This window comes from Polychytrium aggregatum (genome assembly GCF_025602895.1).
Source record: "Polychytrium aggregatum strain JEL109 chromosome Unknown BJ171scaffold_1, whole genome shotgun sequence".
NCBI classification, from domain to species: Eukaryota; Fungi; Chytridiomycota; class Chytridiomycetes; order Polychytriales; genus Polychytrium; species Polychytrium aggregatum.
In genome coordinates, this window is record NW_026516203.1 from 1,469,598 (window position 1) to 1,497,338 (window position 27,741).

At 58.3% G+C, this 27,741-nt stretch overlaps 7 protein-coding genes across 7 annotated transcripts; 6 read left to right on the top strand and 1 right to left on the bottom strand.

The window, feature by feature from the left end:
• Positions 1–497: 497 nt before the first annotated feature.
• On the top strand, positions 498–4,230 carry BJ171DRAFT_594909 (P-loop containing nucleoside triphosphate hydrolase protein; the record flags this gene model as incomplete). The annotated part of the gene is made up of 7 exons (XM_053114559.1): positions 498–599; positions 717–1,059; positions 1,312–1,598; positions 1,818–2,116; positions 2,383–3,581; positions 3,693–3,742; positions 3,839–4,230. The coding sequence occupies 7 exons, from the start codon at positions 498–500 to the stop codon at positions 4,067–4,069; spliced, it is 2,511 nt and encodes an 836-aa protein (XP_052971976.1). The 3' UTR covers positions 4,070–4,230.
• Positions 4,231–6,678: 2,448 nt separating this feature from the next.
• BJ171DRAFT_418099 (cytokinesis-related protein) lies at positions 6,679–8,191 on the top strand (the record flags this gene model as incomplete). Its single annotated transcript, XM_053107325.1, has 6 exons — positions 6,679–6,874; positions 6,984–7,077; positions 7,225–7,320; positions 7,562–7,688; positions 7,860–7,931; positions 8,093–8,191. The coding sequence occupies 6 exons, from the start codon at positions 6,679–6,681 to the stop codon at positions 8,189–8,191; spliced, it is 684 nt and encodes a 227-aa protein (XP_052971977.1).
• An 861-nt stretch (positions 8,192–9,052) lies between these two features.
• BJ171DRAFT_485481 (Polymerase/histidinol phosphatase-like protein) lies at positions 9,053–10,438 on the top strand. Its single transcript, XM_053109117.1, has 3 exons — positions 9,053–9,278; positions 9,469–9,993; positions 10,168–10,438. Exons 1-3 carry the CDS (start codon positions 9,120–9,122, stop codon positions 10,354–10,356), a joined length of 873 nt encoding a protein of 290 aa, XP_052971978.1. The 5' UTR covers positions 9,053–9,119; the 3' UTR covers positions 10,357–10,438.
• A 684-nt stretch (positions 10,439–11,122) lies between these two features.
• Positions 11,123–12,617, top strand: BJ171DRAFT_10489 (uncharacterized protein). Its single transcript, XM_053105397.1, has 3 exons — positions 11,123–11,559; positions 11,659–11,750; positions 11,932–12,617. The coding sequence occupies exons 1-3, from the start codon at positions 11,359–11,361 to the stop codon at positions 12,467–12,469; spliced, it is 831 nt and encodes a 276-aa protein (XP_052971979.1). The 5' UTR covers positions 11,123–11,358; the 3' UTR covers positions 12,470–12,617.
• Positions 12,618–13,211: 594 nt separating this feature from the next.
• BJ171DRAFT_576707 (magnesium transporter) lies at positions 13,212–14,261 on the top strand (the record flags this gene model as incomplete). Its single annotated transcript, XM_053113769.1, has 4 exons — positions 13,212–13,293; positions 13,678–13,730; positions 13,954–14,057; positions 14,186–14,261. The coding sequence occupies 4 exons, from the start codon at positions 13,212–13,214 to the stop codon at positions 14,259–14,261; spliced, it is 315 nt and encodes a 104-aa protein (XP_052971980.1).
• Positions 14,262–16,520: 2,259 nt separating this feature from the next.
• BJ171DRAFT_557527 (uncharacterized protein) lies at positions 16,521–20,549 on the top strand (the record flags this gene model as incomplete). The annotated part of the gene is made up of 12 exons (XM_053113096.1): positions 16,521–16,619; positions 16,878–16,887; positions 17,253–17,302; positions 17,518–17,877; positions 18,027–18,186; positions 18,327–18,628; positions 18,720–18,914; positions 19,067–19,345; positions 19,465–19,800; positions 19,982–20,086; positions 20,232–20,377; positions 20,519–20,549. The coding sequence occupies 12 exons, from the start codon at positions 16,521–16,523 to the stop codon at positions 20,547–20,549; spliced, it is 2,073 nt and encodes a 690-aa protein (XP_052971981.1).
• A 2,361-nt stretch (positions 20,550–22,910) lies between these two features.
• On the bottom strand, positions 22,911–27,449 carry BJ171DRAFT_564389 (uncharacterized protein; the record flags this gene model as incomplete). The annotated part of the gene is made up of 4 exons (XM_053113302.1): positions 23,839–27,449; positions 23,496–23,594; positions 23,299–23,359; positions 22,911–23,140 (listed from the first exon to the last, which is right to left on the bottom strand). The coding sequence occupies exons 1-4, from the start codon at positions 27,262–27,264 to the stop codon at positions 22,911–22,913; spliced, it is 3,816 nt and encodes a 1,271-aa protein (XP_052971982.1). The 5' UTR covers positions 27,265–27,449.
• Between the last annotated feature and the right edge of the window lie 292 nt (positions 27,450–27,741).

Genomic DNA, 27,741 nt, shown 5'->3' on the forward strand with positions numbered 1-27,741 from the left:
AAGCGACATGGCTGTTGACGACGTGCTCACCCCTGGTTCCAATCCGCCCAGATCGAATGATGATCAGTTGCTCGGCCGAACGACATCGATCGGCGCTCGCGCTGCTGCGATACTGGAGTATTGGATGAGCTCCAGCGGACGAACGCCCGGGGAAGCGATTTCGAGCACTTGGTCGTTCTCGGCTGAGCCTATGATGTGATCCAACCACAGTGTACTTGTGTCTGGGAAAGGATGCGTTGCGTTTGGCCGAGGCAGTGCTCTGCAGTTTGGCCGGATGCTTCGAGCCAATGCATCTTTCGATCGCTCTCTTTGTCTCTGATTGGCAGGAGAGAGTCGCCGAGTCGGAGCCGACGCTCAAGAGGAGTGGGCTTGCAGATGGAGAGCCACGCAACTTGTCGGGTTACTTCTCCCTCCACCTACTCATTCTGTTACCCGATTCCCTCACCAACAAGCAGCAGCAGCAGCAACAGCAGCAACAGTTCCACTCGAGAATAGAAATGTACGAACTCTTGGCCGATAATGCCACGATCCGACGCAATCTCGATGTCATCGACCGGCTGCGAGAGCTGGGCATGAGTGAAGAGCGGATTCTGTTGCCGGTAAGGAGCGAATGTCGTTGATGGAGATGTGGATGAATATGGGGGATAGATTGGGCGTGGACAGCGACTGCATATCTATGGCACTAGAGCATGCTAACATCTGCTCGACTCCCCAAGACTATTGTCGTCGTGGGCGACCAGTCCAGTGGCAAGTCCAGCACACTCGAGTCCATCATCGGCATCGACCTGCCAAAGGGCAACAACATTGTTACGCGCAACCCACTTGTTTTGCGCATGGTGCGGCTGCAGCTGGAAGAACGGCCGTATGCCATCATCAAGTGCGGCAACCAGCCCGAGAAGGGATTGTGTCTGGAGCCCGAACGCATCGACAACCTCGAGGACATTCCCAACCGCATCATCGAGTTCACGAACCGCCTGAGCGGCACAGGCTCGAACGTGACTGCGAACGAGATCACTCTGACGGTATTCAAGCACAATGTCAACGATCTGACGCTCATAGGTACGGTACTCGGGGTGCTCTATGCATTTTGGATCGTTCGGGTACTCCAGGTGCATCAGTTGATGCGTTCCGGAGAACTGCAGCTGGATGTGAAAACAGCGAAGGCCTTGACCTGGGAATTGCCATCAAAGTCCTGGGCTGGGAACCGACTCGGTATCGACCCCTCGCCGCTGGGCGTCGTCGTCTCCATATACCGACGGCTGAGAGTGGACATCGCAGCGGAACCGCGCTCACGCCACCGCCCGGCTCCAGATCTCCCCGGAATCACCCGAGTGCCTGTCAAGGATCAGCCCAAGAATATCCCCGAGATCATCAAGGAAATCATCATGAAGTACATCGAGCCAGACGAGAGCATCATCCTGAACGTTTGTGCAGCGCACCAGGACTTTTCAACCTGCGAGACGATCCAGCTGTCGCGCAACGTCGATCCCCACGGCAAGCGAACTATCGGAGTGTGCACCAAGGTCGACGAGACCAACACCAACCACGACATTGTCCAGAAAATCTTGGCCAGAAGAGACACGGATGTCAAGCTGAGTGTAAGGATGGCAGAGCAGACTCTAGCGAGCATCCGCGAGATTTGTGATCATGGCAGGGCGTCATAATCGCTTTGGCATTGGCCAATGGAAGCAATCGCTTTGGAATTGGTCGCTCTGGTCACCAACACCGCTTTTCTGTTCCTGATATGACTCATTCCATCAACGCGGTTCTTCCATCGTCGATACGATATCCCCTCCTCCGCACGCCTTCGGACCCAGCTCGGGTGGATTGCGATCCGCAACCGCAACCAGCAGGAAGTGCTCAGCAAAATGTCGTTTGAGGAGCTCCGCATGAAGGAGAAGCAGCTGTTTACCACGCACCCAGTGCTCATGGACCTTCCCGTGGAAAACTATGGCGTCCCCGAGCTCATCCGCCGTTTGACGTCGATCCAAAACGCACGCATCCGGTCCACAATCCCGTCGATCAGCGCCAACATCCACGCTCGGCTCAAGGCGCAGAAGGAAGCTTTAAAGGAGATGGGCAAGATTGTGATCAGCGTGCAGGACGCCATAGAGACGTATGTTGCCGTGCTCGTGGCGGGACTTGCCTTCGGGGGCTGCCTGCCACTGCGCTGTGCATTTGCTGGAGGAGATGCGCAAGAGGCCATTGCTCTGTTGTGCTGCTCTCAAGCCCGGCTCAGGACAACAACGCAGCATGCTGGTGTATTGCATCCAATCGCCAGAGTCTGCGCCTGTCTGCCCGTAGCTAACGATAACTGCACTTGTGCCACTCGATCCCATTGCGCAACTCAACTTCCGACATGTACCAACGCCTGTCTCCAAGGTTTTCGCTGCTCTTGAGCGACTTTCTCAAGCGTGTTCGTCGCGTGGGATTCGACCCAACCGGCAACGACAAGGAGCAGCCCATCTCCAAGATCCTGTACGGGCTGTATCAGAGCTTCAAGGAGCGGATCCGAGAGTCGTGCTCCAAGTTTTTTAGCGACGAGTACGCCATCGAAGTGGAGCGCGAGATCGAGACCCGGGCCGGCATTAGCCTGCCCAACATCATCTCGGACGAGACCATCACCAACCTCTTCCGGAAGGAGAAGGAGAAGGTGGTTTCGTGTATCCCCGAGCTCGTGCATCAAGTGCGACTGGAGGTGCAGACGTTTGTGATCAACCAGTGCGACCGCTGCATGGCCAAGAGCCCCAGGTTCTGCACAGCCATCAAGTCCAGGATCATCGACTGGATGGAGGGCATCCAGGCGCGGGTCGAGGGCATCCTTGCATCGCTCATCGAGACGGAGGACGATGTGTTCACCTTCAACGAACGCTACGATCGGTCGCTCAAGCTGGTGACCAAGGGATATGCCAAAGCGCGAGAGATGTATTTGCAGAGCCAGGAGAAGACGGCTCTGCCTGTCCCTTTGGTGACGTCGCCGACGGCTTCGTTAGCTCAGTCGCCCCTGCCGCCTCTCAAACACTCCTGCTCGGGGCTCGCGCCGCCCAAGACACTGGCGTCGGTCCCGCTGGCCGAGTCTCAAAAGAGTTCCAACGATTCGCTGTCCAAGATCGTCGCCGAGCCGTCCGAGCCCCCGTCGCGGTCGCTGTCTGCTAAAGGCGGGACGACACAGTACAGCTCTGGTTACATGGGCATGCTTCTCACGACGGCGGATATGCCAAACACGTATTCGTCCAGCCGGCATGTGAGGCAGCACATCAAGGAGCATTCCGAGCCATCAAAGCAGGAGCCATCAAAGCAGGAGCAATCCAAGCAGGAGCAATCCAAGCAGGAGCAGTCCAAGCAGGAGCAGTCCAAGCCCGATAGCCCGTGCTCAGCCAGCGGGTCGCTCTCCCCGACCCGCAATCCCGACGAAACCGAGCTGCCCACCGACGGCTCAACCAGATCACAAGAGTCCCCCGACGGCCTCGTGATGGTGGACTCTCTGGTCTCGATCCGGATGGACAAGGGCTCAGAACTCCCAACCGTGGTCATGTGTGTTGACGGGAACAAGATTGAGATCCCGCTGAGCGACCATCACGGTGAGTCCGTTGCGAATACGGCCGAGACGGCTGCCAGGCAACTCGGCCCGTCGGCCGCGTGTGATCAGGGCCCATGCTCACCAGTGCTGCGGCGACTGTCTCCACTTGCAGATCGGCCTGGGATCTTTGAGATTCAGGCAACGCTGAGCTGCTACTGGCAGGTAGGTCTGAAGGAGCTTGGACATAAGATCCCGACCGGAACGGAAAGACTGCGGCATGACCAGCAGTGGCTAACCTGTGTGCAACTTCTGTGCCAGGTGTTTTACGAGCGGTTCTTTGACAGCGTCATCATGCAGATACGGCATCACTTTTTCAAGATCCTTGTCGACGACTCCAAACTCCGCGACTTGATTCAGATGGAATTTTATGACCGTGACCGGCTGCTGCAGTACTTTGAAGCCGAGAAGCCGATTGTCGAAAAGTACGAGAGCCTTGTCAAGTCGGTCCAGCGCCTGGAAATCGCTGCGCGCGAGCTGGCCAAGATCTGACGGCACCGCAGCGCCAGCGCCAACACCAGTACCAGCACCCAATACCCAGGACCGGGAGGCGGCTGGATGCTGGTGGTGGGGGGTGGCGGCAGGGCAACCGTTTTGCCTGAGGCAGCATTTTCAACCGGACTTGCATGCGCAAACAGAGATTCAGGCACCGGCACTCGAACGGGGCTGTAACGGTGACACGCGTCGCTGTAACGGTGATTGGCCCAGCGTGGGGAGGGGGAGCAAAGCAACACCATGCCAAGGAGGAAACAGGGGTGCAACAGCAGAGGCAAGGGTGCACGGCACGGAGGACAAGCGACAAAAGAAAGGCGTCTGGGCTTGTGCTGGGCGGGATGCCACGGCGCGGTTGCACAGGACGACTGCGCGCTTGGAGCGCACTGTCGCACAGGTGTTGCCGCGCACGAGCGTGTGGCAAACGCGACAAGTGCGCCGACACTGTTGCTGTGGGCGGGAGCTGGTTGTTTGTGGGGTGTTTCATGGATGTTATGATGTTGTATTATGGATTTGATGCTATGGATTGGTGCCGTGATGTTATGTCGCTTGCATCACGAAGTCCAACAACCCAACAACCCAACAACCCAACAACCCAACAACCCAACAACCCAACAACCCAACGACGCACCGACCACCGCACCACTCTTACTGCATGGGCCGGCTGTGTCGCCAAGGGTCAATCCGCCCTCCCGGTGTTCCCCCAAATAACGCTGTCGACTGCTCGCTGTTGCCTGTGCAAGCCATTGACACCCGACGCGAAAGAACCGCTCATGGAGCCAGCAGAGTGGGCAAGGAGCAATGGCTCGCCGTGAGTCTCTTGCGCATGGCAAAAACAGCCTACTTATTATTCCCGGTGTCGGCTCGCTCTTGCTCCATCATCCATCCATCCATCCAACCACCCGTCCATCTATCTCTCCTCCCTGTCCGTCGCCTCATAAGAATCCGCCCCGCCCTCGTCTTCGGCCTCATCTTTCGTCACCACCCACTAATTATTTATTACGCGCCGCTCGCCCAGCAATCCGCTGCCGCCGGCCATATAGAATAGATTGCCGTCCGCCCGTCCGCCCGTCTGCCTCGCCTTCGCCTCACCCCGCCTGGACACCGTCGCTGTCTCTCTTCACGCCGAGTCCCGCCTCATTGCCATCTGCCCTGCCCTGCCCTTTTATCTTCTCTGTCGACTTGTAAACCCTCCTGTCGACTTGTAAACCCTCCTATCGACTTGTCAGCCTGTCCATAGACCTGCTCGTCGCGCTATCGACTTGTCTTGGACCCTTTGCTTCCCTCTGTCGCCAAACAACCAAACAACCAACCAACCAACCAACCAACCAAACCAGATCGAAACCGACGCCTGTCGCCGTTTTCGCCATCCCGGACTCTGTGATTCAGCATCCTCTCGGACCTTTGCTGGATTAACCGCGGTGAGTTGACGCTGTGAACCGATCTGTTTTGCAGCACAGAGTCTGGCGGTCGCCGTCCCGCCCTCCGTTCCCAGACGGCCGCGGTGGATGTTACGACTCCCTTGCGGCCCGTCGAATCTGTCGGTTCTCTCGGATGTCGACATCATCCCCTGGATGCAAGCATTTCGCCCATCTTCTCATCCTACATCTATTTCCGCCGCGTATTGGTCGTGCACTCCATCACACTCTATCGCCCCCATTGCACTCTATCGCTCCCATCGCACTCCATCGCCCCCATCGCATCCCATCCTTCGCACATGTTCGCATCTCTTCGGCTCCCACCGTCGTCGCTCTCGCTCGCTGCAGAAATCACTCGCCAGCTGCTCTTTGCTCCTCTGTGCGTCCGTCGACCCACTCGCTCCTGCTTGTTGGTGCGCTTGTCCTGTGCGACCCCGTCCGCGCTGCTTGCCAGTTTAAAACAGATGGCCTCGCCCCAGCCGGCCCCCCAGACCCAGAATCGGTCCAAAGCCAACTGCGTCCACATCCACTCGCCGTCTCCTCCTCCCTCGCCCAACTCGCCGCGATCGTCCCGCTATCTCCCCATCAAAATGGCATCGGCCCTCGACAGCATGGCCTTCAAGTCCCAGCGACAGCACACCCAAGGCACCCGCCGCGACCAGCTTAACGAATACATTGTCGTAAGTCTCTCTGTCGGTCTCTGAGCTGCTTGCCTCCCCCCCCTTTTGCCTCAGGCGTTCCACTGTTCATCTACCCAAACGTTCGATTTTGCCCTGCTGGCCATGCTGCTATGCTGTCTCTCCGCACGGGAGCCTTTTGTCATCGTCCCACATTCCTCTGGTCAAGCTCGCGGCCCTGTCTCTTGCCTATCCCATCCCACTGCACTTTGCCCTGCCTCGGTCGCCTCCTTGCGCCGAGCCTCTTCCTTTCTCTCGAGCCAGCTGCTCCGAGAAGCTGCACATGACCCCCTCCTTCTCTTGGCCCTGGATCGGCTTCCATTCCTTGCTTGCGTTCTGTTGCGCTGCGTTGCACGTTCCCTCTCGGTTCCCGCATCCACTCGGTGCCCTGGGGTGGCGGTGGATGTCTGTCCCCTGCGAGGGACTGTCGTGTCTGTCTGGGGGGCCGTGCTGGTCACGGCACCGAGGCCCGCCGCTGCACCAGAAGCCCATCCCATCATGCATGTCTCCGTCGATGGGTCCGGCTTGCCTCCCTGTTTGTGTCTCCCCACATTGGCACCCCCATCCACCCTTTGCAACTCTGACCCCGACTCCCTCTTCGTTTCCGACAATCCGCTGGACGCAGAAAACCCTTGGCAGCGGCAATCTGCGCGCGGCCATCAAGATCCCTCCAGGCACCTCCCACAAGGAAGAGTGGTTCTCGGTCAACAGTAACGATCGTCCATGCTTCTCTGGCTTGCCGATCTGGCTGACCTGCTCTGCCGCCCATCGATGGGATACTCTGCTGTCGCTGACCTTTCCATCTGGTTCGGTCCACAGCGGTCTCCTTCTACAACCAGATCAATCTGCTCTATGGGTGCATAAAGGACTTTTGCACAGACGAGACCTGCCCGACCATGAACGCCGGCCCTAGGTCTGTCCACGCAGTGATGCTCTACATCAGGATGGCGGTCATGTATGAGGCTTGACAGCGTCTGGAAGTTCCCAGCCCAATTGCAACTCGCAACTCGCGCTGCATTACATGCTCACCATGCCGGTGCCGTCGCCATATTTGCTTCAGATACCAGTACTTCTGGGCCGACGGAAAGACCATCATCCAGCCCATCCAGTGTACAGGTCCCCAGTACATCGAGCATCTTCTGGCTTGGATCGAAGCGTGAGTCGTCGTCGCTGTCATGCCCTGTGTGCACTCGGATCGACACATTGCTCGGATCGACACATTGCTCGGATCGACACATTGCCGATACCAACGACCTTTCGCCCAGCACCACGCAATCAGTCTGTGGCGAAGCTCGCTCGCTCGCTCGAGTCTCGGTTCCTGAAACCAGCGATCGTGATGGCCGTTGTTGACTTACCTTGCGACTCGCCCAACATTCTGCACTTGCGCCGTAAAACAGACAACTCGATGACGAGAACACCTTCCCATCATCCGACGTCTTTCCGGAACAGTTCCTGCCCACAGTCAAGCAGATCTTCAAGCGCATGTTCCGATTCTATGCCCACGTCTACCACAATCATCTCAGGGTGAGTTGGGGTTGGGTGCGAGTCCGAGTTTAAGCCGGGATGGGATCCATCGCTCACTGCACCAGTTTACGGTGTTGATTCGATTGCTCCCCTTGCCCCCCTTGCATCCATTGCATCCATTTCATCCATTGCTCCCGTTGCTGACCCCGGATGATTCATTCTGCCCCTCAGGAACTCGAGACCATCGCCGTCGCCCCGCACTTCAACACTTGCTTCAAGCATTTTATCCTCTTTGTCAATGAGGTTGGCTATTGCACCATCGTACTCCCCCCCCCATTGCGCTGCTGTAACCTATCTCGGACTGCGTCGATGCTCGAGGGCCTGCTCAGCCGATAGCCTTTGTCAAGCATCCGTCGCCATACACAACTCATCAATCTAATCTCCGCGACCTTTCTTGGCTTTAGTTTGACTTGGTGGACCAGAAGGAGCTGGTGCCCTTGATGTCGATCGTAGACCAGATTCTGCAGCAGAACCCGGAGGAGCCTGCGGCCGGCGACAACTAGTTTCACCGAAACGAGTCCAGACCGGCACAAGTTGGACGATCTGGGAAAACGATCAAGCAATGATCTGGTCCCGCCGAGCCAAGCCGGAGAGCTGCCCCCGTTCGTTTCCCCTCTTCCTCCCTCTCTCTCCTCGGCCAACAAAATCCTCCTCCGCAATACCCTCCCTCCCTCCGCTTCTTGTAATCATCCCTGTTTGTGAGCCTTCTTATCGTTCCTCATCGCCTATACGCATCATCATCATTGCCGCTCACAGAGCCATCATCCACACTAATCTTGATCCAAGTCGTCGTGTCTGATATACTACCTTTTCGTCACCTCTCTATTCCAATACCGTTTCGCCCTCCCCTCATCCTCGATCCCAAGCCCTTCTCAATTACTTTGCTCGCTCAGTCATTTTTTTCTTTCTTTGTTCTTGGCCCCGTACTTTGAATCTCGGTCGCGGCACAAGCACAGCAGTATCGCCTTCGTTTATTTCTCGCCGATGATGACCGGACCCCAATCCCCCAATGTTAGACTTCATATCCATTTGTGTCTCCTCCTCCACTCCGCTCACTAATGTCCTTTTGTCCGGTCTCAGTCGCCTCAACCCAAAAAATCAATTTCTTTCTTTGTCCCTCCTGAACAACAAAATGCCCTAAATACACCCATGTACCTCACAGAGGCCATCCGCAACTGCCGTGTCTCGTTCGGAACTCACATAATGCGCCGACCCTGGCCCAAAGCCCGGTGCCCCGTTATCGGCTCAGACATCGGCTGGGGTATCGGCTCAGACATCGGCTCGGGTAACAGTGATTCCCCGCCCCATTTCCAGGGACCAAGCCACACGCTTTGGGCGACCTGTCGGCTTTCTTTGGTCGATCCTGATCCTGCTCCCTTTGACTTGCCGCCGCGATCGCCAATCGAACTGCATCCCGTCCACCTGCCGCACATGGTCGTCTCGCTGCATTCCCACTCGGGCCAGTTCTGTCTCCACGCCCATGGCAACCTGGAGGACGTTGTGCTCAAGGCCATCGAGAAAGGATTCAAGGTCTACGGTCTCTCCGAGCATGTGCCTCGATCCCGAGCCCAGGATCTCTACCCCGAAGAGGTGCGGGTTGCTGCCAGTGCCAGCCCAAGAGGCGAGACCCTTGCTGTTCCCTGAGAGTCCTTACCATGCCGCCAAAGGTCGTTCCTGACTCCCTTTTGATGTCCCTCTGCACTTTGGACCGCCCGCCGCCGTGCGTTCGCCTCGCCCTCGATTGTATCAAATGCGATGCGACTCTGCTCCGGTCGCCCAGTCGCACCTGACTCCCCAGGATACCTACAACACCTTTGTGGAATTCTACCGGACAGCCCGCCATCTGCAGTCCAAGTACGAGTCCCAGATCCAGCTCCTGGTCGGGCTCGAGACGGAGTGGATCCACTCTGGCACCCTCTCGGAACTGCAGGCACTGGTGCAGGCATATCCCGTCGACTACATGGTCGGCAGTGTCCACCACGTCAACACAGTGCCGATCGATTACGACACAGGGCTCTATGCCAAAGCTGTCGAGGCCGCCCAGCAGAGCTCGCTCGAGGGCCTGTTTCGGGACTACTTTGACCAGCAGCACAGCATGCTCGCCGCCCTGAAGCCGCTCGTAGTGGGCCACTTTGACCTGGTGCGCATCTTTGCTCCGGCCGGGTTTGAGCTGTCGGCCGAGGTCTGGGACAAGATCCGACGCAACGTTGCCCTGATTGTCGAATACGGCGGGCTCGTCGAGCTCAACTCGCGGGCGTGGAAGAAGGGCCTCCGGGGCGCCTATCCGCAGGCCGACATCATCGAGGTGGGTATCCTGGACACAGGTCGCATACCCGAGGCCGCTGCGGTGGTGATCCAAGCCCGCAGATTCCTCGCCGGCAATGGCCATGGAAGCTCAGGGTCGCTTGCGCCGCAGTTTGGCCGGCCCCCGCTCGCTCACTGCCCCGCCCATCCGCCTGCCCTTGATCTGTCCGCACAGTACATGAAGACCCAGGACGTCAAATTCACGCTCTCGGACGACTCGCACGGCCCCAACGACGTCGGGATGCACTATGACAAGCTGATGGCATACGTCCATGAAATGGGGCTGCATGGCCGCATCTTCTATCCCGAGCGCACTGCCGCCTCGTCGGTTGTGGTGGCTCGCCTTGACACTGCATCCACGTGACTGCGGCCACAGAGTCACCGCCACCGCGCCGACGATAAAATGGCGCATCAGCGCCGCCCTGCCTGTTTCCTGCGTCGTCGCTGTCTGCACCGTCCAGTCGCCGGGCATGTTCTCCGATAAAGACTCTGTCCGTCTGCCATCTTCGAGCACGCCTTCGCAGGCCAAGTCCCGGTGGTCGAGATGGCTGCCCGAGGTATCCACGGCTCCGCTCGTTTGGGCGATGAGGGCTTGTTTGGCGCACTTTTGTTCATCCTCCACCAGACAGCCAGCTGTCTGCATCCCTGCTTGCCGGCTCCAGCAAGGGACATCCTCGATTCGAACAAATGTGCTGCCGTGGATGTTTGTGAGGGAGGGGAGAGCTACGCCAAAGATGCGTGTGCTCTGGTCACCGTCGCTTCGTTGGGTCAGTCTGGCCCGCGATCATCGGCGGTTTGCCGACTGTCGAATCCACCTAACACGACTCCGACTTGTCGCCAGGGCAAATTCTCGACGATCGCCTTCATTGTCAGCACCGTGGTGTCCGTGATCATATCAATCCTGCAGATCTACATCATTTACTCGTACTCCCAGGTCAGGATGGCGACCGCATCCGACACCTCCAGCGCCAGGCTCTGGATCGTTGTTATCGACAGCTTCATTATGTAGGTGGCGTGTACCGCTGTCTCTGCTCTTGCCTTTATCGCTGTCGTTCCCGCTCCGTGCCCGTCCGCTGTGGTTGGGTGCGTTTGATATCGCATTCAATCGCTTGACAGATGTCTCCCCGTTGCTGCTGCCGGCTCTGGCGGCGCTGTCGGTGCTGCTGCCTCCCGACCGAGATCGCCATCTGGACGCCGCCGATGCTGGTTGCCCTTGGGTTTCAGATTCTCACCTTTCCCTTGCTCCGCTTTCGCGCATCCTGCTGGCCCGTGTTGCACGGTTTCTGGTTCCTTATGCCCTTGCTGCACTTGCGCCTGAGCCAGCTACCGTGCATGTTTTCTCTTCGCCTGCATCTTTGGCGCCATCATGACAGCGACGGCGCTCATCAGCAAGAACGGCGTCCAGGTCATCTCGCTGGGCATCTACTCCATTGGCGAAGCAGCCTTTTCCATCATCCAGTTCTTCCAGTCCCGCTTCTACACCTACCAAGATAGCACCAACACCATCGTCTTCCATGACAAGCTTGCGTCGTCGGCGGGATACACGAGCTTTTGCCAGTTTTCGGAGGTTGGTCGGCGGGTTGGCGCCATTCCGCCCGCTCATTCACACACTCCCATGTCATGCCATGAAACGAGACACCAACCCGTCCTTCTGCTGGCCCTATAGATCGCGGTTGTCGCTCTCACGACAGCCCTGACCGTGTTTCTCTGGGCAATGACCATCTACCTCTACAACGAGATCAACTGGGTTCTCTACAAGTGAGTGCCGTGAGATCTGGGTTGGTTTGTCGAGTGCCGTGGGATCCGGGCGATGTGCAGCATACACTTCCAGCAACTTTGCCTACGGCGAAGCTCGGTATTTGAACGCTCTATGGTCTTGCTGCACTGGGAGTCTGCCGTGACCCTGACCGAGCTGTGTTTGTTCTATCTCCTCCTCCAGCCGCATGGGACCGAGTCTGTTGAAGAAGCGATACTTTTACCTGTACCAGGTCTTCCTGTCTGTCGTCAAGTTCAATGCCTTCTTCCTGGTCATATACGGTGCCCAGATTACAGGCGCATTCGTCTTGAATGCCTATCTCGTAGCTAATTTTGGCGAGCACTTGCTTGCGGTGCTGCTTGGCGTCTCGATCCCGCTCTTGCTCATCACCATCACCATGGGCTTTGCCGCCGTCAACTACGAGAGCTTTGTGGCTCTGTGCGTTTTTGAAGTAGGCTGCATCGGAACGATAGCCGGGATCATCTTTGTGATCATCAGGACATACAACAGCCAGAGCAACGGCAGCTCCTTTGCCATCATGCGCGTGTTCTTGTTGTTCTTTTCGATCCTGTCACTCCTCTTGACGCTCGCCGCCGGCATCATCGGGATTCTGATTCGTCAAAGCTTTGGCATGGGCCTGTCGAAGCATCTGTTCAACCCTTTGAAGAGGAACGAACACGAAGCGGATGAGAAAGACAACTCCGACATTGTACTTGAATAGTATAGGGATGGTATGGCGAAGCAGTGCTCTTTAAAGGGGAATGCCATTTTCGATATCTATTTCCATAATTTTTGGCTCATGTCTCTATTTTTTGTGTCTGTGTCTGTGTATGTGCCTGAACCCGCGGACGGACGCAATCCCTTTGAACAAAAACGATCATCTCAGACCTCGCCCATGGTTTTGTCTAGCTTGAATCTCCCCTGCCAAGCCGGTTCGGATGTGCGCTGTCCAAATCCCCGCCTCCGCTCCGTTGTTCGGTTGTTCTCTGTACCCGCACTTCTCGCCGGCCCGCCATTTATTTCGCAAAGGGCCGCTGCGTCATCTCTCCTTCCTGAACGCCATCATCGCCCTCCCAACATGAACGGCTTGCCTGGAAGTTCGCAGGTCGCTGGATCAGCAATCGCGATAGGCGGAGTGGTTGTTTGTCGGATCGGATCGGAACGCCTCCGCTTGAGCTTGCCGAGACTTGGCAGCTTTGCATCGAGTTTTGTGAGCACTGCACTGCGAGGCAATAGCATAGGTTGTCAGGGGCCGATATCAAAATTGAAAGTGTGAGTTTGGTGCTCGACATCGGCAGGCACACGCGCCGCCCTGGTTTTCCGTGCCTGGCCCGGATCGAGCCGGATGGATTGTGTGCTGGTGGGCGAGAACAGGATCCAGAGAAGGGCAAAGGGGAAGGCAATACCACCCCAGCCCAGATCGTCCCTCTTCGAGCCGTCGCTGCCACAGAAGCCCCTCCGCCATGGCCGCCAATCTGCTTGGATATGCGCTCTACGCTGTCGGCATCCTCGCGCTGCTTCATTCTGGATATTCTGCGATTGAGCGTAAGCATGGTGTTGCATCTCGGGAAAGGAAGGGCGAGATGAGGAAGAGACTCACCATGCAGGAGTGAGACGAGGGGGGGGGGCATACCATGCAATACGGCGCAGAATCGAGATGAGTATGGGGGCAAGCATTCGATTATGGCATCCCGACATCTCCTGCCGATGCGGGTGAATGCCGCCGTGCCGAGAGCGAGCAGCACACGAGCCAGAGACATCGATCCTGCACCCAAGGACACGGACGAATGAAAGCCGACCTCGGCGAGTCGAACTGCCAGATGCATAGCAGGAAGCCGCCTGGAATCAAGGAAGCGAGACCGCAAGCGAATAGCAAAGGAGTGGTCCCACGTCAAGGCACTGACTGTAATCTGCTCCGCTCGGCAATAGATCTGGCCTATCTGAAACTCGTCGACAAGCACGAATCCCATCTCCCGATTGAGGTGAGCGGCGATGGAGGGCGGCACTGGAATCGGAAAGCATGCTCGAGGCAGACCGAGTGACGACCGGCCTCTCAGAAGAGGGGCACGCTCCGAGTCTAGAGTTCGATCCATGCATGCTTGCGTGCAGGCTTGGATCTGTTCTTGTCCTGAATCTGCCTCGGGTGCGGTTCGACTTGCCACATCCACGTTGACACCGACGTCCACTTCCGCTTCCACTTTGCAGATTGTGGTGGAGTGTCTCGCCAGCATCTTCCTGTGCATCCTGGGGGCCGTCTACGTCGCCGGTGATCTGAAGCCCATCGCCCTGGACACGGAGCTATCCAAAATGTAAGATCCGCTGGCTGTCTAGAACAGTGGATGCAACATCAATGACTCGCGATGGGATTCCCTTGCTCCTCCCGATTCTGACGGACTCCCTTCCCCTCTCTCCAACCGACGACGCATCGAACCTGCAGCAACCTGGACTACTTGGAGTCGCGACCGTCGTTCCGAACTCTCCACCATCGCGGCAAGGTTCTGCTCCGACAATGAGGGACAGCAAGTCCAATAAGAACAACAACCGATCGAAGCGAACCATAGATCCGAACACGGTGCTGATCGCATAGCCTCGAGTCTCCCCCCAGATAGTGCATGAATCGACGACTCGCTCCGGCCTGCTCCGGCCTGCTCTTGGCGGAATCAGGGTTGTCGTGTCCCAGCCATGCCGATGATCTGATCGATTCGAACACGCGCTGTATCTGCAGGATCGCATCTGGGTGCTTCGTTCTGCGTGGATGCACTGGAACCCCACCGAAGCGGGAATGCAGGTTGAGGTCCTTGGAATCCTGGCCAGGCGAATGGAGAGGAGGGGGCGGAGAGCCGAGGAGGCGATGAGGCGATGAGGCAATGAGGCGATGAGGCGGGCATGGATGTCGGCGGAGAACAACAGCATCGACGAGCAAGGCAAGCGGTTGTCCAGCACCCCGTCGCAAGTCCCGACATGGGAGCGATATGGATCCGGGCATAAGGCCAGGCACCGCCGCAGGGATTGCACCATCGGCAGTCGGCGTCGCCCGGCGATGCCAAGAACGACATGGACAAAGACAGGACCAGCAGGATGGGCCCCCAACGGAAGCCGGGCTGCAGACACCGGCGGCCCCCGCCACAGCCCGGGATGCTTGCAGTGGAGACCATGGGCAAGGGCGACCCAGCTGCGATCCAGCTGCAGAGGCCCGGCGACACTCAGTAACGCTGCCGCTTGCCATCAGCGGCAGTGCATCGCCTCAGCGAGGGGACCACAGCAACGGCTAATCGGCGGAGGCGACAGCGGGAGCGAATGGCATCGATCCGCCATGTCGATGCCCCAACGACAAAGACATCCCGATGGTGCAAATATCTCAATGGTGCAAAGCCTCAGGTCCCAGCGACCGAACAGCAGCGGTTCCCTGCACCCCTCTGGTTTCATGTGAGCCCAGCACATGTCCAGAGGCCGGACAGGTGGCTGCCGGGTGCCGTTGGACGGGGTGGCAGCGATGCCGGGGCTGTGGAGGGCGTCATGTTTCCCCGGACATGGGCAAGAGATTGCCGGGGCACTGCTGGGGTGGAGGCGAGGGACGGCACCGAGGACAAGCACGGCAACGACGGCTGCAGCAACGAGGATTGCTGCCGGGGCGAGATCGGACGCGCAGATGGATGGCCCCAGGGACCCAACGAAAGCGATTGCCGATCTTGGGTTGGGGGCCGGCGCAACGTGCAGAGCCGCCCAGCGGGCCAAAGAGCAAGCACAAACGCTGTGACGGCGACAGCGGCATGCATGCGCTCGGTGGCCGCCTGGCCTGCGAGAATACGGGTGCCGTGCTGCGTTGGATGGCGATGTCATTCGAGGACCATCGAGCGCCAAGTACACGATTCAAGTGCACCACCAGATACACCATCTAATATACCATCTAATATACCATCTAATACACTATCTAATACACCATCTATTACACTATCTAATACACCATCTATTACACGATCCAGTACACCACCGCCGCTGCTGCCGTCGCCCGCACGTTTCCGCCCAGGCCGGCTGGATGGGTTTCGGGATCGCCCAAGCCACCCAGCGCGCTCCCTTCCGAATCCGGCCGCCCTCCGCCCGCTCGCCGGCCGCGGCCTGCCCACATGGCTCGCCTCGGATCCATCGGCGCTGGCGACCAGGGCAACAAACGGGTGTCTGCGGCGCCGGCCTGGATGTCAGGGCGCCCACGAGCATGTCAGCGCTCGACAAGCGAGCGGCTGTGTGGGGCGGGCATGCGCTCGGGTGCTGCTGGATGGTGCGCGGCGCTGCGAGGATTGCCATCGGATGCAGTTCCTTCTGGACACCACTGACAGGCGAATCATTCAGAGCGCTATCGATAGGCAGTTCGCTACGAATGAGTATTAAATCAACAACACTCTGTGCTATTGATAGGCCGCTCATTCAGAGTGCTGTGGACATGCTGTCCGTTCCCATTCGCCAATGCGCTCCCCGGAATGCGCTTCATGCCTGCCAGTCGCTGCCCGCATCGGTCTGCTGGGGTGCTGGTGGTCGCCAGGGCGGCTCCCGGAGGGGGGCGGGCAGGGGCGATCGAGCGGGGGCATGCACCGCCCAGCCCCGGCCACCCTGGCCCGCCGCCCGCCAGAGGATTTAAAGCCGCCGCGATGGGGCGGCCCTCTCTCGCCCCGTCTGGAAGATCCATCGTCGCATCTGCGGGTCTGTGGCTTCTTCTCTCCTCCCACCGCTCTCCCATCGCTCTCAGATCGCCTCGCTCGCCTCTGTCCCAAGAAACAATGTGTGGAATCTTTGCCTACCTGAACTACCTGGTCGAGAAGGACCGTCGCTACATCATCAACACCCTGCTCACGGGCCTGTCTCGTCTGGAATACCGAGTAAGACCATGCTGCTCGTTTATCGCTCGGCTGTGGTTCGGTTGCGGTTCGGTTATCGCTCGCTCCCTGCGTCGGCATTTGGCTCCTGCAGGGCTTTTTGCTTTTTGCCATCGGCTTGTTCGCAGAGTGTGTCCTGACGGGTTGACCCACCTGCAGCAGCATCTCTGCATCTCTGCATCTGCAGATCTGCGCCGCTCGACTCCCACTAACGGCTCTGCATCTGCTGCTCTTTGATCGCGTCGCATCCCGGCTCTCCAGGGATATGACAGTGCTGGGTGAGCAATCCCACGATCGGATGCTGTTCCCACCAGCCACGCTCTCGTCAATCGGCGAGCATGCGCCCCCGACCCACCCACTAACTCGGTCTGTCTGTCCAACCCACGTTTTGCTCGCATCCAAACGCAACCTCTCTTTCCGCGGCATCTTTCGTCTTGATCAGTAAGCACCAAGCACTATTCGTTGTCGCACTTGTCGTCGCACTCGGCAGCGTTACATTGAAGGGCGGGCGTGTCTGAGTTTGCATTTGTGGGATCTGCGCGTCGCCTGCACCGCCCGCCACGCCTGTGCGGCACATCCTGCCTGCATCCTCCGCCCCTTGCAAGCCACTCACCCTGTGCTACAACCTCCTTCCAGGCCTGGCCGTCAACGGCGACAAGGAGAACGAGTTCCTGATCTTCCGAGAGGTGCGTGGCCGCCCGCCTGCCCCGGCGATCTCGCCTGCGCTCTGGTCCTGTCGGCACGATGCATCTGGTCGTGGCCAGCTGGTCGCTTTGCGCGTCGCTCTCCAACTGGCCTGGCTCATCGCCTCAGATCGGCGCAGCTTTCTTTCGCTCTGGTATGAGCAGTTACTACCAGTCACTCGGCTCACCTGCCCCCCCTTTGCCCTTGGCGCTGACAGGTCGGCAAGGTCGCGGCTCTCCGAGCAAAGATCGAGTCGCAGAGCACCCTCGACATGAACAAGAAGTTTTTGAGCCATACCAGCATGGCCCACACTCGCTGGGCCACCCACGGCCAGCCCTGCGAGAAGAACTCGCATCCCCACCGCTCCGACCCCAACAACGAGTTCATTGTTGTTCACAACGGCATCATCACCAACTACAAGGAGCTCCGCACCATCCTCGAGAAGAACGGCTACCTCTTCGAGAGCGACACCGACACCGAGTGCATCGCCAAGCTGGCCAAGTACATCTGGGACAACCACGCCAAGGGCTCCAAGCCCACCTTCACCACCCTCGTGAAGGCTGTCTGCAAGGAACTGGTATGCTTCGCCCCCCTCGCTCACTCGCTTGCTCCTGTTGCTTGCTGGCGGCGCGCGGTTGCCGTGATCCGCTCCACTTTGCTTCGGCGACTGCATCTGTCCCTGCTTTCGTGACCGCTTTTCTGACTCTGCTGCCCTTATCCTTGCAGGAAGGTGCCTTTGCTATCATCGTCAAGAGCACTCACTTCCCCGACGAAGTCATCGCTACCCGCCGCGGCTCCCCCCTGCTGATCGGTGTCAAGACCCAGAAGAAGCTCAAGGTCGACTTTGTCGATGTCGAGTTTGGCGGAGCCGAAGCCCCTGCTGCTGGTAGGTGGACTGGATGGCCGCATTGCGCAAGGACAGTCGGTGCTCGACGCCTGTGTCGATTGTAGCCAGGCCCGCCAGAACCTGTCCCGGGCTTGGCCGGTTTCTTTCAGCTCACTCAATCTCTCCCTCTGTTGACCCAGTCGCCCAGCCCAAGGGAAACAGCCTCCTTGCTCCCATCAACCCTTCGCACCCTCCCATGCAGCGCTCGCAGTCTCGTGCCTTCCTTAGCGACGACGGCATGCCCCAGCCCATCGAGTACTTCCTGGCCTCGGACCCCTCTGCCATCGTCGAGCACACCAAGCGTGTTCTCTACCTCGAGGACGGCGACATTGCCCACATCGACGAGGGCGAGCTGCACATCCACCGCCTCCGCCGCGACGACAACATGTCGACCATGCGCCAGATCCAGACCCTGGAGATGGAGCTTGCCGAGATCATGAAGGTGGGTGTTTTGGCCTTAGTGCCCAGGCTCATGATTGTGGGACAGTGCTTTTGGTGCCCGGCTGATGGTCATACTTTATTCTCTTCGACAGGGCTCCTTCGACCACTTCATGCAGAAGGAGATCTACGAACAGCCCGAGTCCGTCGTCAACACCATGCGTGGCCGTGTCAACTTTGACACCCGTACCGTTACCCTCGGCGGTTTGAGCACCTACCTTGCTACCATCCGCCGCTGCCGTCGCATTGTCTTTGTTGCCTGCGGTACTAGCTACCACAGCTGCATTGCTGTAAGTACGCTGCATCGTTTGTTTTGGCAAGGCCTGCTTCGCAACTGTGGCAATGGTGTCCGCTTCCTCCCCTGACCCCCCCGCTTCCTGCTTTCTTTGCTCCGGGCCGTTTCCTCCCGATCTGCGTTGGATCGGACGGCGCTGCGCCGTAGACCCGTGCCATCTTTGAGGAGCTCACCGAAATCCCCATCAGCGTCGAGCTGGCCAGTGACTTCCTGGACCGCAAGACTCCCATCTTCCGTGACGACGTCTGCGTGTTTGTCTCGCAGTCTGGCGAGACCGCCGACACCATCCTTGCTCTCCGCTACTGCCTGGAGCGTGGCGCCCTGTGTGTGGGCATCACCAACACCGTCGGCAGTAGCATTTCGCGCGAGACTCACTGCGGTGTCCATATCAACGCCGGCCCTGAGATCGGTGTCGCCAGTACCAAGGTAAGTCTGGTGTTGTCCCAGCAGCGCCATGTTTCCTCGGGGTGATGAAAGCGGCCCATGTCTCCTTGGCTCGCGGGGCACTCTCTCCGTTCCTGACACCTGCCCCTTCTGCTTCTCAGGCCTACACCTCGCAGTTCATTGCTCTCGTCATGATGGCCCTTCAGCTGAGCGAGGACCGCATCTCCAAGACCGAGCGCCGCAATGCCATCATCGATGATCTGTGCCGCCTACCCCAGGTCATCAAGGAGACTCTTGCTCTCGACAACGAGCTGAAGCAGCTTTCGCGCGAGTCTCTTGTCAAGCAGGCCAGTCTGCTGATCATGGGCCGTGGCTACCAGAACGCCACCTGCCTCGAAGGTGCCCTCAAGATCAAGGAGCTTTCGTACATGCACAGCGAGGGTATTCTTGCTGGAGAGCTCAAGCACGGCCCTCTCGCCCTGATTGACGAGAACATGGTGAGCCAAGCGGGCCTTGATCGGTCTGATGCTGGCTGGGGTGCATCTATTGGATGCTGAAGCTGCGCGGTTATGGGCTGTGCGGAGTTGTGGGTTTGTGAGTTTGTGGGTTTGTGGTGGAGATGGCGTGCTCTCTTTGCGCTTTACCTCCCTCTAACCACGCCGTTCCCTTTTGATCCAGCCTGTCATTCTCATCATGACCAAGGACTCGCTCTATCCCAAGGTCCAGAGCGCACTGCAGCAGGTCACTGCCAGAAAGGGTCACCCTATCATCATCTGCAACACTGTAAGTGGGAGCTCCACGCGCACACTCCTTGGCTCTTCCCATGTCCATCGCCGATCATCTACACTCTGCTCCTCCGGCTCGTGGTTCGCTGTCGAGCGGCTCACGGATCTCTAACGACACTCTGTCATGTCCCTGTTGCCTCTAGAATGACTCCAACATTCCCGACAAGTATAGAACCATCCGCGTTCCTCAGCTCGTGGACTGTCTGCAGGGCCTGATCACCGTCATCCCGCTGCAGCTGCTCTCGTACCACATTGCTGTGGCCCGTGGTGTCAACGTCGACTTCCCGAGGTGAGCAAACCAAATCCACTGACGAGAGTTTGGCTGCGCTTTCTGTGATGCGTGCTGCTTGTTTTTGATTCGGTTGCGCCTGACGAACTCGATCTGACCAAACCGCCGTCCTCCCCTGGCTGTTCACTACCGCGATCACAGAAACCTGGCCAAGTCTGTCACCGTCGAGTAACCGGTGACAGCCCGCAATTCCCTGGATGTGTCGAGCGAGTCTCCTTTAGAGACCGTGTGATGGCGACAGGAAAGGATGTCTTTGACACACCATCCTCCGCCTTCACCACCGTAGGACTTTTCAGACCCTTGCTCGGCAGACTTTTGCTCCATTCTTGACCTTGATTTCGTTCGTTACCCCCTCCCTCCAGCGCATTTGGTCCTGTGCCTGCATTGTGTTTGTGTGGGTCCTTTGCCACTCCAACAACTCATCATTCCGCCCGTATAGCACTTTGTCGTGTGTGTCTGATCTTTGAAGCCTGCCCTTTCCCATGCCTTCACAACTTCCTCCTACGCCTTCCTCTTCATGTTCATTTGCATCTTTGAAAAGCTTTAAAAACCTCAACGCCGCCCCGGGAAGCCGGAAGGGGGGGGGAGGGTTGTCAGATTTGGAACCCGCCGATCCTCAGCGGATGGAGCCCATCTTTGATATCTTGCAACCTTCTTTTCATCCTTTTGGCTGGCCCTGGTGTGGTCCCATTCTGCATTGCGCATGCATCCGTGACTTTGGTCCGCTGGACAGAGACAACTGTCCCTTGGTTCTTTGATTCGGATGCACACGAAAATGCGACGTCGTTGTCACTCATGATCTCTTTGTTTTGTTCTGGACCCTCTTTCCTTTGCGTCTTGGTTTGGTTTGGCTTGGCTTTGCTTTGCTTGGCTCTCTTCGTTTGATTGTTTCATTGATCAACTCCACACACCGTAAATACAATCCCCTTGACCCACAGATTGCTGAGATGCTTGTGACGATGGGCTGTGTCTGTCGTTTGTCTGCCGCCTTCCAACTCTCTTTCGCACGGTTGGGATGGCCAGTGTGGGATGATAGATGAGTGCGTATTCCCATCTGAAAAGATAACAAGATGTCCCGCCTCATTGTACGGGCGCTGAAAGCGACACAGAGGAAATTGGCGAGCGAGCATGCCGATAGAACGGGAAGAAGGAGAAAAGTAAGAGGGGAGAGGGGTGCGGGAAGAGACGGAAGGGAAAGCTGCGGGATAGACAAGAGGCGAGAGAAAAAGGCGAGCGAGAGAGTGACAAATATGAGAGCACATGGGGAAGATATGGATGAATAGATATAGAGCCATGGGAAGATAGATAGGGCAAAGAAGAACAACAAGCGGATGTTTCGGCAATCCTAGATGGCCACTGCCTCAGAGCCGTCATGGAACAAGCCAACAAGGACAATAGATGGGAAGGGGGAAATGCATCGAATCGAATCGAAAAGGAAATGTCCATTCAAATCAGACTGAATCAGCCAGATCAAGATCAGAAAAACAAGGTGTCGAGCAAGATGGGTGTGTGTAGGTTGGGGCAGCGACCAGTCGAACGGGGTCTGACAGAGAAATACATATGGATATGGTGTGCTGAGCTGGGTTGGGTTAGGTTGGGTTGGATTGAGTTGAGTTGAGTTGAGTTGGGTACGAGAGAAGAGAATGTTCCAGACCTCCCCCCTCGAACGATATGAAAGAGGACAGCGCAAAGAATGACAAGAGATCCAGAGTGAGACCGAGAGACAAAGAACAAGTGCACAAAAGGGACACACGACACGATAGCGGATACCAACTTCAGATAACGATTACCAAGCCAAAAAAGGGGGGGGAGTGAAAGGAGACCAGACTAACAAACACAGGGGAAAATGGAAGCGGTAGATGAGACATTCAATGAGAGAGAGAGAGAGGAGTTGAAAGCATACACGAGTAGGATGCACACAGATCGAATATCGACACACACACACACATGGATGAGAGCAGAATGGAGGAATGATGTGAATGATGTAAAATGATACAATCTACATCGGACACCTGCTGTTGGGATTGAAATGGTGTTCGTAGTTGCATTTTGCCGAGCTCCGTCGCTTTGCACGTGGAATCAAATGAATGAGTGTGGCTGATGAGATTGCCGGCTGGACGGCTCTCAAGATCGCTGACGGAAGTGTGTGTCGGGAAGTAGGGGTGGCGGAGCCGAGGCGGTGTGACTTTTTTTTTTTTCTTTTCCTTTTCTTTTGCTTATTTGGCGTATAGAGTTGGTGGTTGCTTTGGTGGCTGTGATGATCGTGGGCTTTGAAGAGACCGGCATCGGACCCAGCCAGAGTCGGTGCATTGACGGGCTCACGTACACACACGTGCACAAGCCCAAGGGAGAATGTGTTCTTCGGGGTTCGCTTTGTTGTTTGAGAAGGTAGGATAGGATGGGCCCAGTCCATAGGTTCTCGATAGAGTGGCTGCTGCCAGGTGAGATCGATAGAAGGGGAAGCAGCGGCAACGACAACCAGCAGCAACAGCTTCATCAGGCCGCGACACCAGATGTCGAGAGTCTGGATCTCTTAAGAGTTCTTGTTTTCATACATGACGACACCACCGCCGCCATGGGCGACCTGCCGGAAGCTCTCCCGTCGACTGATCGATGCACTGCCGCTGCTGCTCGATGCCGGGGACATGTCCAGGAAGTCGATCAGGATCGGGGAGTTGTACAGTTGTGGATGGAGGCAAATAAACTCCACGATGGCCGAAAACGCGAGTAGTCGATGAGATACAGTTCTGGTGCTGAATCGGTCTATATGCGCATGTGCGTGCATACAAGCGAACAGGAAGGAGAGGGGGGATACAAGTTCAAAGGATCGCCATTTGTATCAAAGTCAGTACGAAACATGGAAACGGAGGAGCAAACCGAGCTGCCAGAGCAATATGCACAGCAAGGAGAAGGGAACCCACCAAAGAAGGTCTTTTGAGGAAACTCTGGCCAGTTCTTGGTGGCGTTCTTATGAGCCTTCATCTGCGACAGAGCAGGGTCGAGACGGTGGAGAATCAATCAGCCAATCGGTCGCTGGCAGGATCTCCGGAAGTATCCTTTCCCCCCCCTCCAACACAGGTATGGATTCAGCCTCTGTCCTGGCGGCTGCTGAACTCACAAGGTCGTAGTAGAATGCACGGAATTCCTTGTAGCGCTTGTACACCGTGAAGACACAGGCCTCTGGATTACGGAAGTTTGGGATGTTTGGGCGGAGGAGCTGTGGGAGAGAGAGCGGGCCGAGATGCCGCAAGACACATATTGGCGAGAGGTCAGCTCCAAGAAACGCATTACCCCTCATGATCGCTGCTGTGGCGTGCTGGGGCGAACAGCAGCAACAGCAGCAACAGCACAGAGGACCTCCTGTGTCTGTACAATGTCTTGCCACAGCATCCGCCAGCCACGCCGACCAAGCAGGCCACACCGGCCACACCGGCCATCGCACGGGCCTTCCCAGGGCTTACCCGAGCAGTGATGATGTACTGAGTGAACCCCACCATCGTCTCCAGTTTGGAGATGGTGTCGTCGGGAATCTCTGCATCCGAGACCGAGAGACAGACCCCGAGCTTGTAAAACTTTGAGGGCACATTAAAGTTTGGGGACAGAGCGTCGAGCGGCTCGTGCACGCTGGAGCGGTTGCTTTGGAGCGGATGGCTTGCGAGGTGGTGTCCTGGGTACTTGGATCCAGCGGGCCCGGACGATGAGCCAACGACGATGGTTCCGGCCACGCCGTTCGCCGTGTGGATCGTGCTGAGGGTGATTGTGCTGCCGGCAGCCGAGGGGTTGCGACTGAAGGTGGGCAGGCGAGCCGAATAGTCGTCCTCGCTGCGACGGCTCTCGGCATACGCTGAGGACGGGTACGGATACGAGGCAGCAGCGGTCTCGATGGGATAGTGCTGGGTATCGTATTCGGATGGTATATAGCTGTCGGAAAGGGTGAGGAAGCCCTTGTTGGTGGTGTGAGTGCTGGCCATGGAGAGGCGCTTGGTGGCCCGGCGCGGGGGACCTGGTTGCAGACCGGCCGAGCCAGCGCCGTCCGGGTGATGCTGCGGGCCGCTGCCCAGGAACGGCGTCGTCAGGGTCCCCAACGTGTTTGTCAGATACGAGCCATGCGGGTGAGGGGACGACTGCGGTGTGGTAACCGGGGTGGTGGGCCGGTGTCGCTGTCCAAACCCGAGGATGGCACTCAAGCCCGAGAGTGGTGGGATCGGGGTCGACATCTGGCTGGCACGATGGAGGGTCGGCGACGGGGAGGCTGCCTTTTGGCTGTCGTGTCCGGACTGGCGCCGCGGGTTGGTGTTGAACGCAGGCAGCTCCGGCTCGTCCTCGTGGTCGTGTTGCTCTGCAGGCTCCGAGTGGTTCGACTGCGAGACCGACGAAGCGTCGTCGATGGTGAAGAGGCCTTCGTTAGTGTCGACCACGCCATAGAGCCGCATGCTCGAGCTCGAGATGGCCGAGGGAGGGAAGTCGTCGGCGTCGTACTGCTCGGTCTTGAAGAAAGGACCGACGGGCTTGGGTGGCTCGACGTCCTCGTCCGAGGAGTGCGAGGCGTCGTCTTCGGGCGAGCTGCTCAGGTTTTTGGACTGGGCTCTGGAGAGCGTCTTGGACTGGGTTTTGCCTCGGGCCCCAGGAGCGCGGTCCCGCTTGCCAAACATCGAGATCATCACTCCGAGGAAAGTGTTATCGAGAGCGGCGGCCGTTTTGCTGGACCGGCGGCGACCGGTGTTGGTCGGCCGGGGCTTATAGACCCATGATCCCTCGACGGTGTCGCGCATGGTCTCGGGCGGCAGCGGAGGATGGCCCGAGCCTGAGGCCGGCGATGGGCTCGCATCGGCGGGAATGCGTGTGGGGATCTGAAGAGACAGCGTCCGGCGCTCGCGGTCGCGGGGGTTCAATGAGCTTTTCGCCTTGGTGCGGTTCCGGCGGTGCTTGGAGCGGTTGCTGGGATTGCGCATGAGGCGCAGCTGGTTGGAGCCGACCAGTTTGCGATACTCTTCGTTGAGATCCTCGACATTGGGCGACGGTGTCAGGGCATGGCGGGCGGCCGGTATCCTGGGATCAGGATTGTCGTTGAGGACTGCCGGGGCAGACTTTGCCGAGGCCTGCGAGTAGACCGACCTTGTCGAGTACTGAGAAACGCGTTTGCGCTCCTGCTCCGGTGCGAGCCGCGGCGTGGGAGAGGTCCGAACGGAGGGCTTTGGCATAAACAGCTGGGTCGGAGTTTCGGCAAAGAAGGGATTTTCATCGAGGCTGTCGCGGTTGCGGCTCTGGTTCCAGATCTCATCCATCGCTTGGATATTGTCGAGGGCGGCAGCGGTGGTGGAGGCGGCAGGCTCGTCGGTCGGATCGTGGAGGAGGCTGATGCGGGCCTCGGCGCCGACATCGGTGTCGGCCTGGCTGGGCGGCACAGAGACCAGCGACGAAGTGTCGTGGGTCTGCAGCTTGAAGGAGACGGCACCGTCGTCGTCGTCCCAACCGCGGTTGTACTGGGCGATGATGTCGGAGGCGCCAAGGATGTCGTCAGCCTCGTCGTCGGTTTCGTCGAGTGGAGTGGTGATGGCCTGCGAGATGCCATTCATGTGGCGGACAAAGTCGGCCTCGTAGTTGTTGGTATCGAAGGCAGCGGCCTGGCTCGGGTTGATGGAGACCAGGTCGTCATCGATCGAGTAGTTGTCCCACTTGAAGGCAAAGTCTGGGCTGAAGAGGCTGGTGGTGGGGGGGAGGGCCGAGCTCGGCGGGGTGTGGTCGAACGAATCGTAGCGCTCGAGAGAGGAGCCAGCGTGGTTGGCAGCATAGGACAGCGGAAGGGCTGCGCTCTCCGAGTCCGCGATCGACTCCAGGTCGTGCAGATTCGAGGCAAAGTTGGAGGGTGAGCCGGTGCTGGAGAGCGGTGAGAGCCGCAAAGGCTGGAAGAGGACATTGTCAAAGGACGCGGATGGCGCAGGGCGGGAGGCATCAGTGGGAGTGTTGAGCTCGGTGGGGAGGACACAGGAGTTGGCAAAGGTCGAGGTGGCGGTAAGGGCAGGCGAGTTGGCAAAGACGGAGGAGCTGGAGAGAGTCGGCGGATTGGCAAAGGTGGTTGAGGAGGCAAAGGCCGAGGAAGCGGTAGGAGTCCTAGAGTAAGTTGGAGTGAAGGACGAGCTGCCGCCGGACTGGGGCGAAGGCGAGAATCCTGGCGAGATGAGGCCGGACGAGACGGGTTGGAGAGAGGTCAGGTCGAGCGGGAGGGGATGGATGGCGGCGGATCGAAGTGCGGCAGAGCGTCCAGCAGCCAGAGATGGAGATGGAGATGGAGATGGAGATGGAGATGGAGACGGCTTGTGGGTCGATGTGGAGACGGAGGGCGACTGGGCCGTGTATACAGCGCTCGAGGACGACGCCGGATGGCGCGTGGACGATGGCGGCTGATCAAACGACGGCGGATCCAGCGACAGACGGCCCAGCGACAAGTCGGAAGGAGAAAGGGGCTGATCAGACGAGGCAGGGCCCCATGGAGGGTGATCGGGTCGAAGCAGGTCCGAGGAGATCGAGTCGAAGACGGCGACGGGCAAGGGAGGCATATCGGTCCGGGCGATGGGGGTGTCGCTTGCCGACGATGCCGATGCGGGCGACAGCGGGGCGGTATCGAGCAGCGGCGCGCACGGCGGCGACGAGGGCCGAGACGCCGGGCCAAGCAAGGCATGGCGAGCCGGATCCGGGTCGGGCAACGGCGGGTCGACGCTGGGCGAGGGCGAAGGTGGGTTGTTCTGAAGAGCGGCCCCAAAGACGTCGGCGATCATGGAGGTGAGGATGGACGGCGGGAGGGCAGGGTCTTTGCGCTGGTCGAGGCCGAGGACAGGCGGGTCGGCGGAGAGCGGGTGGGAGCTGGGCCTGAGGACAGAGACCTCCATTGGGGGAGATGTGCGGGCGGGTTTCTGGCTGGCAGGTCCAAACAATCGACTGGATCGGCACGGCACGGAGTCGATTGATGGTGTTGGAGTGAAAGTAGATTGAAGTGGAGTTGGTGGATGCGGTGGATGCGGTGGAGAGCGTGGAGGTAGATTTGATGAGGTGGTTGGAATGGATGCAAGTTGATTGGTGCGGATGGTTGCGACGAAAGTAGATTCAGACAGGGCGGATGGATGCGATAGGAACGAGAGACAGCCAGGGCCAGGAGGTTAGAACGGGGGGCAACACGGGCGACGTGCTGTGGGCGAGGCTACGGAGGACAACCAAAGGACCCCGACAGGACGAGGGCAATGAAGGCGGGGCGGATATGGCAGACGGACAGGGGAGAGGCGTAGAAGGACCTTCCAATCCAACCCTGCAGGATTTGGAACCAAGGCTCAATCACCAGCGAGGACGGGATGGGACGGGATGGGATGGGA